General features: G+C 38.6%; 1 protein-coding gene across 1 annotated transcript; it reads right to left on the bottom strand.

The window, feature by feature from the left end:
* Positions 1-977: 977 nt before the first annotated feature.
* LOC109991063 (acetylcholinesterase) lies at positions 978-12078 on the bottom strand. The gene is made up of 10 exons (XM_020643365.3): positions 11968-12078; positions 9792-10103; positions 7166-7400; positions 6711-6843; positions 6456-6607; positions 5727-5913; positions 4969-5276; positions 3693-3902; positions 3440-3597; positions 978-2063 (listed from the first exon to the last, which is right to left on the bottom strand). Exons 2-10 carry the CDS (start codon positions 10093-10095, stop codon positions 1966-1968), a joined length of 1785 nt encoding a protein of 594 aa, XP_020499021.2. The 5' UTR covers positions 10096-10103; positions 11968-12078; the 3' UTR covers positions 978-1965.
* Positions 12079-13186: the final 1108 nt, after the last annotated feature.

Here is a 13186-nt window from a genome sequence, read left to right on the forward strand (position 1 = left end):
GGTCACAGAAATGGCACATTACCTTGACATTTTGCAGAACCAAGGTCATCAAAATGTTTGGATATTTTGTTAGAATGATGGAACGTGTTCAACATATCCACATTTCCAAATTCACATACAAAATGTTTTTACTGGTGAATACTAACTGCATCAGACAGTTTTTATTTTCTAAATCTAAAACCCAGATGCTGGTTTCAAGCATCCAATGTTTCACATTTCAATTTGTAAAGAAAACTATTATAGTCAATACATTGTATAACACCTTCATATAGCACCATGTCACAACAGATGGAAACGTTTGACATTTACAGTAACATTTCAGATCCAGTTGAGACGGTATGATTTTACATATCACCTCTGTAAGAGCAACTAAGGACAACCATTTTGAATTTTTCCTGCAAAGTGAGACAACACAGTAAAGTTAGCTGGAAATAAAGAAAATATACACAGCAGTGCATAGAGACAACAAGTATTATATCATCACTAGATAAAATGATTAGAGAAACAAAATATAGTTTGCTACAGTAACAATGTGAAGTTAAAGTGAAGGGGTCGATGGACATCCTGTGGCTTTTTGCAATTATGAATATGTCAGTTTAGCAGACGCAGATGACTACATATCAGATTTAATTTATTTTGATCCCAATGACATAAACATTAAGAACTGTTGCAATTGTATACGTCTATCCGGAACCATTAACCAATATCACAAGTAATAAATGATGGTGAAAAGTTGTAAATAATGTTTTGATGATTTGAACTTTTATTCAAGAATTGAGTCAAATAAACAGAGAAACTGTAAGGATGTACAGAAGTTGTCAAACACATCAGGTCATAACACCACATGTCATGGGCTCTCGCATTGAAAATGAAAATAAAGATATGTGTTTTTCCTGCGGGAGGAGTCTAATTGAAAATACTATCAATATTATAACGAGTGCAGGAAATACAAAAATAACTTCATTCCTTCCCTGATATCAAAGTCAAAGTCAACTTTATTGTCAATTTCAAAATATGCCAGACATACAGTGGAATCAAAATTGCGTTTGTCTCTGTCCCGCGGTGCAATACAATAAAATGGATGATATGCAAAATGCATATCATATCATATGATGAAGCAAATGCAAACCTGTTGAAAACAAAAGAAAGGTTGGGGTTTCCATCATGTGGTTGTGGAGGCACATTTGTGTATATATAACAAATTAACTTCATTGATATGTAGAATCTACTATTGAATAGATATCCTTGTTTATTGATCTTTCCATGGTCTTTATTTTTTAATACTGCAGATAATACACCGATACGAATCCAAAACTCTCTTGATTGTCTTTGAGATGAATCAATTTACAAAAAACATAAAACACAGACATCATTTCTGCATCAGCCTCATTTTCTGCATGATGTCAGTCACTTGTTATATCTCTTTTTTTTCCCTGAGTCGATTGCATTGTGTTGAAGAACCAACTCCTGATTCATACCAGACAAGTGCACCTAACAGCATTTCCTGTATACGTCATTGTAATACTTTCAAATTGAAAAAAATAACAATTATGAAAAAAAAAAGTAGCACTTGCAGTAGCAACGCATGCAGATGAAAAACTTAAAGCACTTCTTGTATCACAAACACCATAAACATTTATCATGATTAAATCATGTTCCTGAAGAGCTCAAATATTACTGCAATCAAAGCAAAGCATCTGGTTACTGGTTATTGGAGGAATAGTTGCATCAAACATGAGTTTTTTTTCTGCCAATGGTCCATTAGCAAAGGGCATAAGTACAAAGTAAATACCATGTTAAGCGTTTCTTCAACTATACCTCAAACTCAAAACGGACTATAAACAACTTACAACTATCAGCAAACAAAAATAAAGGGTTATTGAACATTCTTTCTGTCTACTGCTTTGTGATGTAAACTGTTGTAATGTCTATGGCAGCGTATGAGTCCAGGCAGGTATCTTCAGTCTAAAGACAGATTAAAGTCATAGCCAGTAGAATAATGAGGAAAATGTTGTTACAGCAGAGCACAATCCCATTTGCTGTGACACAGGACAGCAGATCATCTGTTGAAAAAGAGGAGACAATGAGACTGTTATATAGTTGTTTTCAACAGGAGTTTGTTATATTATGTAAATGTGTCAAACAACATGTATTAATATAGCTACCCCATTTAAATAGTAATAACAGGATGAGATATGTAGTTACATTATTCTTTCAACTACAATCAGAGGACGGCTCAGTTAATCAAAAATGTTTCTTTGTTAACTTTGAATATGTTTAACAATGTTGAACATATGAAAAGCATCATAGTAGTTGACCCAGTTAGTTTGGTTAACAGGCATTTTGGCTTGTTATTCACTGAGCTCTCTAAAATAAAGGAGGCGCTACGCTCTTGCCCAGGTTGTCTATGTTTCCGTTATGGTGTGGATGTGGTTTTTCTATTCTTTTTATTTATTGATTGAGTGGAAGCAGAGGAATGTTTGGCAGCACTTCGAGTCCAAGAAAAAATTCCCCAAGGGGACAATAAAGTGTATCGTAATGATCGTATAATCGCAGGGTTTGGGTGTAAATGGAAGCCAAATTTAAGTAATGATTATCTTTTTCAAATTATAATAATTTAAATGACTGGGTCCTGGTGGTGTGGTGGTTGGTACACATGCCCCATGTACAGAGGCTGGGCTTCTAGGAGTTGATGACCGGGGTTCGAGTCTGACCAGTGGCTCCTGAGTGTCGTTCCCCACTCTCTCACTCGTTTGTTTCATACTCTATCCACTGTCCTATCTCTACAATAAAGGCACAAATAAATGAGTGCATATAATTAATGTTTCACGGATCAATGGAAGTGTGCCCAGCACTGGCATTATAAATGACAGTGAAGATGTCATTCATGACCTGCCAAGGGACTGCAGATGTAAATTAGGTTTAAGCTAACTCTGGTACAACGTATCAAATGGCAACAATTTGATTTAGTATTGAACACGATCCCTTTACCAGTAAAATAAATTCAATTCAATTAATTGAGGAAAAGAGTGATACAAAACAAACAAAAATGAGACAGCTCCATCATTTACTTGTTATTACCTTGTGTAAATGTGCAAATGTGAAGTGTACCGATGTACCCGAGTGTGAATAAAAGCTTATGTGGGGAGGGTTATGAGTATTATTCATCATCCTGTGTGTGATCAGTGCTCAGTGAAGTGATGACTTAGCGTCCACTCCTCCCACTCAGACCTACAGGAATGACAGAGCTGAGGGGGAGCAAGCCGGGATACACATTTCCTCTACAGGCTAAACACAGCAAAACACCTCTCTAACAGAGTGTGACGCAATGCCTCCTACTTAAGATAGGCTTACTATTATGAATGTACTACATAAGTGATAGATAGATAGATAGATAGATAGATGGATAGATGGATAGATAGATGTATTTGTTTCTAACCTGAGACTTTCTGTATACTTGGCATCAGTTTGTTCCAAAGGTGACACTCTTTAGCCCTCATCATCCTCTTTTGTTCCGGGTGGTTGTAGTTCAGAGTGACATATTGTTGCTGTTCAGGGCTGAACATGGGCCACACAGCTCCATCAATGCCGGGATTCCTGACAAAAAGAAAACCCAATCAAGGCATCTCATCAGTTTCACGAGGGGTCCTCTCTCTGCTGGAGGGACTGATTGTCGATCTGATTATGCTCACCCTGTCCTTGCAAAGTTGGCCCAGTGTTTCATGAACTTCTTGGTCATGTTCACCTCGTTCTTTGTGTATCCCAGGGACACATTCAAAGGCATGCCAAAGACAAATTCTATCTCATAGCCGTGCATAACACCCATCCATTCTGGCCAGGGATTGACAGATGAAAGGTGGTCAAATGAATAAAGGAAACTCTTCCCGCCACGCTTTGAGTACCTGGGGAATAAAATACAATATTTAAGTATTTTTGATAAACATAATGAAAATGTATTTAATAACCTTGTGATCGAGTATTGCGATCTTAAAGTCCCATGACATGAAACTTGGAGAGTATCTAACTTTTTTTTTTTTAACAAATGTACAGTGTCTTGGAGTTTTTTTTAAAAGTGCTTGTAAGTAAAATGTATTATTATTATAGAAACAATCACAAGATAGAAGAAAAGACCATAGAGTGAAGTCACTCATCTGTTACTGCAGGGGGCTTCGGAGTCCCATTAATGGCTGTCATCATGCTGGAAATGTTGTCTCAACCTAACCTTAACTCGATCTAACAACAGGTTGAGAGCTCGACATGATGCATGTTTTTAAGCCTCTTAAGAAACCGATACATCGCACCCATCTGTCAATCAGGTGAGCTATGCACCTTACTGTGAATAAAGCTTATCCTTCATAAAATCAGAACAATTGAAAATTCAACCCCTTTACAGTATGTGCTGATCGACATGAGCTAATTAGACCAATTTTGTTATTTGTACCAGGCTGTAAACATTGATTTCTGCTATAAAAATTAGCATTTTTCAATTAGTGTGTATTTAAGTTCTGCAGCCAGCCTCAAGTGGATACTCAACAAACTGCAGGATTTTGCACTTCACATCAACTTTTATTTTACAGCACTGGAGGTTTCCGCTTGGGTGGGACTTTAGGATTGGATCATTAGCTTCTATAAAGCTTTATAATTTGTCAAAAAAATAAGTAAACGCCCCTGAGTCCTCAGACATTTGAAACATTTAACAGGAAGAAAGAATACGGTTATATTGATGAAAAAAAAAAAAAACTCAGATAATGCTTAACTGAAATACATAAATCAAGATTTTAACACAGAAGCATTGGATTAAATTCTGGACAATGTATTATTTAATTCACAGGGACTTTAAGCAACTTTCCCTTTGTCTCTTTCAAAACCTTGCTTCTCAGTCCATTTGTGGAATTCTTACCATCACCTTTAAACAATAGTTCAACTTTCATGAATACCACATTGTTAAAACTAAGAATTGTTCTTTACCTTTCAGCGAACTCCAGGTGAGAACAGAACATTTGGTCTCCAACCAGACTACCCAGCAAGTCCCGATTTTTAATTCTGTTATTCTCATCACTCCAATCTGTGTACTCGAAAATTGCAGCTTCTCTTGCAACAGCACTTGAATCTGACATCGCAAGGCCAACTGCATTCAGGAAATCCTTTCTGGTAATAAGACTCTCGCCTGTGAGGCTAAAACCAGGCACACCATACATAAGGAAGTAGGTCCCCTCATCCTTGTTTAGGCCAAACAACAACTCCTGCTTACGGAGGTTCCCCGAACTCAGCAACGCCTGGAGAGGAAAACCAGGATACAGTTGGTCAGTCAAAGTATGCATCAGCCCCACTTATAAAATAAAAATAAATGAATAGGAGATTAGACTTAAAGCTGTTCATTACCACTAACCATCATTATTTTCTTCTCTCTAGATCCATGCATGTGTACAACTCACCCTCTGATGTGTATGTAGCTTAGGACAAAAGTGTCTGCTAACTCCATTGTAGAATTGTAGCAAGATAACTTTTGATTTAAATTCAACTGTCGTCTGTATCTCAGTGTCAAAAGCTTGTGGCAAATGGAAATGAAAGTGATGCGAAATCTAAGTAAATGCTTTTGCTATTGACATTTACCACAATGTACAATTTAAAAAATACAATAAGTATTTGTAATATTATGTGCAACAAAGACATTTAACAAATAATGACCGGTCTGAGTCTTCTCCCACATACAGAAACATACGTACTTCAACTGTATCCGGTAGAAAGTCCCCATCCACAACAGGGACAAAGGGAAAACCTACAAGTAATGGCTTAGTGAAAACATCAAATGTCTTTGATGTCAATTTCCAAGCATCAACCTTCTGCAGACACGCTTCCAGTTGAGCTCCATTAGATGTGGGACACCCAAGCAAGGCAGCTAGCTTCAAAGACCTGTATCATGACACATAGAGGAGAAGCAAGGCAATCACTGAGAGCTTCTGCTAAACTCTTACTCCCCCAAGAAATATGTGATGAAATCTTTTATGGAATAAAAACTGTATTAAATACAAATGGAGACATCAATCTGGTCGATCTTATCTGAGTAATGACATTCTGGTGACGAACGTGTTGATGATTGTTGACCTTTGCTGCTTGTTGGGCAATTTAATTATTGTTGCACTTGGACTTATTATAATGATCAATTATATTCAGTGAAATAAAACAATGTCATGCTAATCAGCTGATAATGAGGACAGTAAGATGGATAGAGAAGATAAGGACTGTCAGACCAAGCTGCATTAATAATGCAAGTTAGCATCCTGATGTAAATGTACTTCAGGCTAGTGTTAGCTACAGCTGGCAGGTTGCTTCTGTTTTTAGTCGTCTTCTCTATAACTCTGGATTTCATTGCATATCATACAAATGGATGAGGGATTCAGAGGTAAACCAGTACCTAAATAAATGTTATTACTGACTGAATTAATACACCCTACCGTTGCCAGGCCTCATCCTGGCTGATTGTGGCCCAGGGTGCATTAGGAGAGCCACTCTGCATCACAGCCCGCTGAAATAGACCTTGGCTGCCTGGTGAGAGCAGCTGAAAGCCCACTGACGCTGACCCAGCGCTCTCTCCAAACAGAGTCACCTGGAATGAACAGTACAATCTAATATCTGTGTGTATTTTTGGATTTGACAATGTAAACAAATAGTATCATGTGACTTGAGGTTAGGAGGCCCAATCACCTTACCTTTGACGGATCACCTCCAAATGCAGCGATGTTATCGACTACCCACTGGAGGGCCAATCGCTGGTCCAGCAAGCCCGCATTTCCTCGGATGTTCTTGTTGTCAGGGAGAGACAGGAAACCCCAAGCTCCAAGTCTGTCATAGACAAGGAATGAGGAAATTATAAATAAGACCTTCAGTTACTTCCGATGATATGGTAGTAAGCCGTCTGCAAAGAAACAGGTAGTGCCAGTAATGATAAGGACTTCCTGTTGACAGATTCCTTTTTTCTACTTTGAGCACCAAGATACCATTATTTGTCTTCATAAAACATTCAATATAGGCAGGCATCCAATGTCATAACGGTTAGATAGGAGAAAACCTGCTCAAATAAGATTCCCATATCTTTCAGTTTCCAAATCCAGTTTTAAGCTTTATGCCAAAATATTCTATAACAAAGGGCTATTTTAATCCTTACCTGTAATTCATTGATACCACGACCACACCTTCAGATTTGCTAAGAAAGCGGCCATCATATATGTCCAGAGAGGATGTTCCTCCATTGAACCCGCCTCCATAGATCCAGACGAGGACGGGAGCTGGTCCCGAGTTATTATTCTGGGTTTTGTTTAACCGTGGAGCCCACACGTTTAAATACAGACAGTCCTCACTCAGCTCAGTGTTTGGGTTCCACATCTCTGAACCTCTGAATCCTGAAAAGAAAGATCATATAATACAGGTCAACAGAGCTTGATTGGGAGTACAGTCTAGCAATTAAAATGAACGCCTATCATTGTTGTTTCAATTCTTTAATTTTAACTTCGTTATGACAAAATAACACATGACCACTGTGGCTCAGTCAGTAAAGTTGTTGGTCTCTCAACCGCAAGGTTGGGGGTTTGAGCCCCAACTCCTGCAGCAACATGTCTGCTGTCCTTGGCAGGACAACAATTCCTCCTGATGCTGGAGTGAGATTAGGTACTTCTGATGGTCATCCTTTGATTAGTCAGAAGACTAGTGCATTACAAGCTTAAGTCCATTCATCATTCCAAAGCACAAACAGCAGCCTAACCTCTACTTCAATGTACTGTTACGTGCCGTAGTTTTGTGTGTGTGTGCTCCCCAGGTGTTGCTCCTCAGCCTCAGAGTGCTCAGCATCACCTGTGGCTAATTACTAATCGGGGGCAAACTATAAAGAGCAGGAGAGAGGAGGCTGCCAGTTGCCAGTGGGTTGTTGGACTGGGTGTGTCTTTGACGAAAACTTTAGTGTGCTCCTTCTGTGGAAGCTTTGTGTTCCGATTAAGGCCTTGTTGTTCATATCTTGAGTGTTAGTTTTGAATTGGCTTCTCTTTTGTTTTTTAGAAGAAGCTTGTTTTGTGTTGCACATTTTGATTTCGTTTGTTAATAAATCATTTTAAACTGTGCTTATATTTAGTTCCTATTTCTTTTCCCTGGGTTTTAATTTATTGTTACTCCCCTCATCCCCTAGCCATCTTGGGGAACGTAACATGTACTTTTATAGTCATGTCTATATTTAGAATATGTTTTCCTTGATACACTTGCTTGGCACAGGTTTTCAGCTGGCTCCACAACCCTTGACAGGTGGCTGTGTCTATGAATAGCTATGTATGCGTGACCCCACCCCATTCCACTTCTTGGGTTGGGGGACTTAGCCTGTTTCAAATTTTATTTGTGTTTGTGTAGTTATGTGTGCACAAGCAGGAATATTTGTTTTCTCAACAGATACAAGGGGCTCCAAAAACATGATTCCTACAACACAGTATGAATCATCCAATCATTCACAAACTCTGAGTGGTTGTGTATGTGTGACATGTTGTTATATAACTGCTTATCCCCACTGAAACCCCTACCTGAAGTTAGCACATTGACCTTAAAAGACAACTCTTATTCAAACATGTACTTATATGGGATACTCTGGTGCCTTGTTACACTCTGGTCATCCAAGTGTGACAAGGCAACATTACATCAGATTAAACTGCATCTTGGTCAGAAATAAGTTTGCAAAAATGTCATCTTAAAGGGACAATTCATTGAGTTTTCACATAAAACCAAGTTTCCTGGGTATATTTAGTATTTTTGCACCAGTAAAATTAGTTTTGTAATGTGTTCTGTGGCCGTCAGGCTACATTGCTTAGGTCTTACAAAGTAACTCTTGATGATGTCATAGTGATGTCATTAGGCTTCTTTACGTGTTGGGAAAGTTTGCATTGCACAATGGGGGGGATGAGCAGTTTAAAAACTAAGAGAACAGACAGACACTGCTGAATTCCATCAAGGGAAGTGTGAAATGTTAGGTTTGAGAGCAATTCTAAAAGGCACGAACACCGAATTTCAGTTTCACTTGCAAACAGTATGACATTTTGTACTTTTGAATTGAAGGCGGACAAATGGATGTGTTTTGCTTTGTATTGACGAGCTGATGACTCAAATCACAACTCTCGGAGGATCGTCATTAAACGACTTACGGTGAGCCTAAATAAAGTGTTTCTCTGGTGTTGACACAAGTCAGAGCTCAATCATGGATTTTGATATTACAGTGTTTCCTACATATAGACAACACATGCGTGTGCAAGAGAGAGAGAGTGAGTACAGGCACGCTTAAAAAACGGTGCGACGCTTCACGCTGCATCGCTTGCCGGCTGTTAGGACACACCAATAGGAAACAATAGAACCAAGCTGATTTTGTCGCTGGCGCTTGTTTGCGTTGCGGGCTGTAACAGACAGATAGCTTGGTGCCATGTTGCATCAGTTTTGATGATTTATTATCTCCATTTGGATAAAATTGCGTAATTCAAACCTAGAGATCTATGAGATATTCCAGTGATATGTCTGTACCTCATTTGGACTAAAATCATCAGCTGCAAGTACTTTATCAGCCCAAACTGTGTAAACCTGAATCTTGTTGAAAAAATCTCTTCACACCTGGGAGTGTGACAGGAGATGAGAGTAAACCGACCTTCATCAGATATATTGCATTAAACCTGATGAAGGTCAGTTTGGACGAAACGTGGCACAATCAAATACATATGTCAGCATAAAACGAGACGATGTGCAGGAGCCTTTCTCACTAACATGAATCTTACCTTTATACGCTGTATCAGGAACCTGGTAACAGGATTTTGGTAAATTGGTAGAATCCTTTAGCCCATCCCATCTTCCCACAGGCTCAGGAGGTCTGAATCTCAGTTCACCCAGAGGTGGTTTTCCATAAGGAATTCCAAGAAATGCTCTAACCTCACCACCAAGCACTGACAGCGACTTCCCTTGAACTTTCCCATGCTTTGTATTGATTACAAGGTCATCCTGAGGGACGAGTGTTGCCGTTGGGAAATGAGGCAAGAGTAGAAGAAGAAGGGTGAAGTGTATACACAGAGAGGCTGTCGCCATGGAAATTCCTGAGAAGAGAAGAACACAAACACAAACAATATATCCAAAATATTTATACATTCAGTTGTAGATGATTAGATTTAAATAATTAATTTGTTTACTTACACTCTTAATTTTTGTGGCAAATCAAGCATAGCCCAAACTTCACCACTTTTGTTCTACTGTATTTCACTTTTTTTTCTCTTTATATTCTTTAATTCTGTGATTGCGGACATCTTTCAAATTAATTTAGTTTAGGGTTCATTAAAGGAGCAATATGTAACTCTGACAAGTACTGCAAAACATTGGAGAGAACTGTCTCCTCCCGCCCCCTCACACCCAGAGTCAATTGTACGCATGCGGACACAGAAGCCTCAGTTTTTAACCAGCTCTGCAACGGTCTTGAAAACTTACTGTGTTCTAACCTCTCTCCATTTTTCAAAAGCATCTCCAATATTTATCCTAGTTTTACCACGTTTTTGGTCGTGGAGCTTATCAGAAAAATGCCAATGTTTTTTTTATTTGGGTAGAATCAGTTATTTATGGACTAGTTTGCTTGCCTGCTTCCATTGCAAACTTGTTGGTTTGCTGGGATAACTGGTCTCATATTTGACAAAATGAGTGGTGTCCAAAAAGGCCGTATAGAAGGTCTCAAAACCGCCTACCTTCTCTGATCTAAAACAAACACAGAGCTTAGACTTGCTGTTGCATTGTTGTCAAGAGTAACCAGCACTTCAACAGAGCATGCTTCCTTAATGTCTGATGATGTAGTAAAGTCATTTAATGATTTAATTCAGTAGATATCTTACATAGAGCTCCTTTAAAACTCCCGGTAGGATTTTGGTACACCTTGTGGACAAAGTTGAACCTGTTATATCTTTGTGCAAGTTGTCTTTTTAGACCCAAATAAAATCTCATCTAGCTTTCTTTTAACAATCAAATGTATCACTCGATGTAAATCTTTGCAATGGAAAATGTAAACAAAGGTTGTTTCTGCAGTATGCTGTTAATCTGACACCTTCCACAGCAGAGGCATACCAGGCATTACAATTTATATATTTATCAACCTTGTATTTAATGTTCTTAGTTTGCTTATGCAGATCATAAAGATATATTATTATTAATTTTAGTCATTAAAAAAACAGCTTAAAGCTTCTCACAGGAGCTTTAAATTGGGCTCAAGTATCATGGCTAGCAGGGCAATTAAATAGGTTTTTTTTTTTCCCCTTGTGTTGCAGTTGGCATATCCCTTTTTTAAACACTGCATAAATAGACTCAGTAACTTTTGAATAACTCCAGTATGCAGTTGTCACTTCATGACAGACTAGCTATTGCAAGATGTAACAAAAAATCTAACAAATGTTTGGACATGGATTTAATATTTTCACAATGGGCATGCGTCTGGTAGAAAACAAACAAGACTTCATCTGCATTTAGCCTCCGCCTTAAGCTAGGAAAAGAGTGGATCAAAAGGTCCAGTTTCCTAAGAAATACGGATCAATCTTCAGACTAGAGGGTGTGTGTAAGAGAGAGCTGAGGGAGAGAGAGAGAGCCCCGCGGCAAGTGTTTCACTTTATAGCGTCTTATTTGAACCCTCAAACATATGGAGACATCAAGGCCGTTAGTAAATATAACGACGCAAGTGGCAAGTGACAATGCACGCATTTATCTTGTGAACCCGTTTTCCTATTAAAAAAAAAAATAATACATAGTCTAAACAAATAGCTTCCAGAGAAATAAAAGTCGCGCGCAGCTCTAATAAGGAGACGCGCGCTTTAGGGGGAGACGCGCACACTCCAGGGATCCAAAGACACAAGTTTAAAATAAAATATAGGCGGCTGGAGTACCAATTTTTCGACAGCAATTTATAAAAAAGCCTAAGTGACGTCTTACCGTGTCAGCTGGCGGTGTGTGTCTGTACTGAAGGAGAGAGGAGACTGCTTTGATGGGATGAGGAAGGCGTGGAAAGGGTTAGTATCCAGCGGGTGTTGGGCTGGCCTGGCCCCTGTCCACCACCCTCCTGCTGCAACAACTACTTAATAAATATAGTCGGAAAAAAAACGACTACTGCTACTATAACTAATACCACAACTAATAATAATGAGAAGAAGTTAATTATCCTCATCAGCATCACAATGTCTGCATTGTATTTCATGCATTTGATAGCCTACATTACCACAGTAAAACCTCTTTAAATAAAACATTAAAAAAAAGTATTTATAAGCTAAATGTGCTTTGGACGAAACTTACAATTTTAATTAAGTTTGTTAAGCAACATGATGAAAGGTATATGCATTATTTTGCAAACCGAATGGTTTACCTAAAAACTGTTGCAATTCAATATTGCATGATGACTATTTAATGGGTTTTGTCAAAGCGCTAACAGCAACGTAGACAAAAACAGAAACCATTGGTTAAATATTGAAAATGTAATTACTTTATTTAAATTTAACATAATACAGGTTCTTCCCTCACCTTGGCAAAAGTGTTTTTGTTTTCCTGAATTGCACCACAAGCTGAAAATACTGTAAGAGGATGTTTCCCATTCCTGCTGTCAAATTTCAGTTGAAATTAGTACTGTTAGCCTTGATCTTCTCCATGATTTGTTACGTACTTTAAAAAAAACCTAGCACTTCAATTATGCAAGGCAGAACATACTGAACGTGTTACTTGACTTTTCAGAAAGTCTCTGTACGACTCTCGCTCTATCGTAGAGGAACAGGATTGCACTAGTGAAAAACAGGGTCGATATTCACAAACATTCATCATGGCGTCCACCTGGTAATTAGCCCATTCTGTGCCATGTCGCTCCCATGTGGTGGGTGAATGTCATCATCATCTCCGTCATCCTCTTCATCATCATCCTAAATCAGCTCTCAGACAGTATCCTTGCATCATGTGTTCACCCTGGCCATTTCCCAATAATGCCCATGATCTCGTAGTACGCGCTGAAAACAATTTGTGCATCGATGCTGTAGTACCTTTTTCTAATAACAAACACATCTCCATTTTTTGATGGTGCTATAATACAGATGTGCGTGCCATCGATTACACAGGGCAGCATGCTCTACACTCAAATGCCCGTTTGTGAGCCTGCAGGTTGTGGACATCC

The sequence above is a fragment of the Labrus bergylta genome, chromosome 11 (assembly GCF_963930695.1).
Source record: "Labrus bergylta chromosome 11, fLabBer1.1, whole genome shotgun sequence".
NCBI lineage: Eukaryota > Metazoa > Chordata > Actinopteri > Labriformes > Labridae > Labrus > Labrus bergylta.

Bases quoted from the DNA above. Each gene is read 5' to 3' on its own strand.
- LOC109991063 (XM_020643365.3), bottom strand. From the start codon at position 10,095: ATGGCGACAGCCTCTCTGTGTATACACTTCACCCTTCTTCTTCTACTC. The intron at 5,914-6,455 runs GTAGGGTGTATT...GTCATGATACAG, and splicing joins CAGGATGAGGCCTGGCAACG to GTCTTTGAAGCTAGCTGCCT. The intron at 5,277-5,726 runs GTACGTATGTTT...TTTCCTCTCCAG, and splicing joins TTCTACCGGATACAGTTGAA to GCGTTGCTGAGTTCGGGGAA.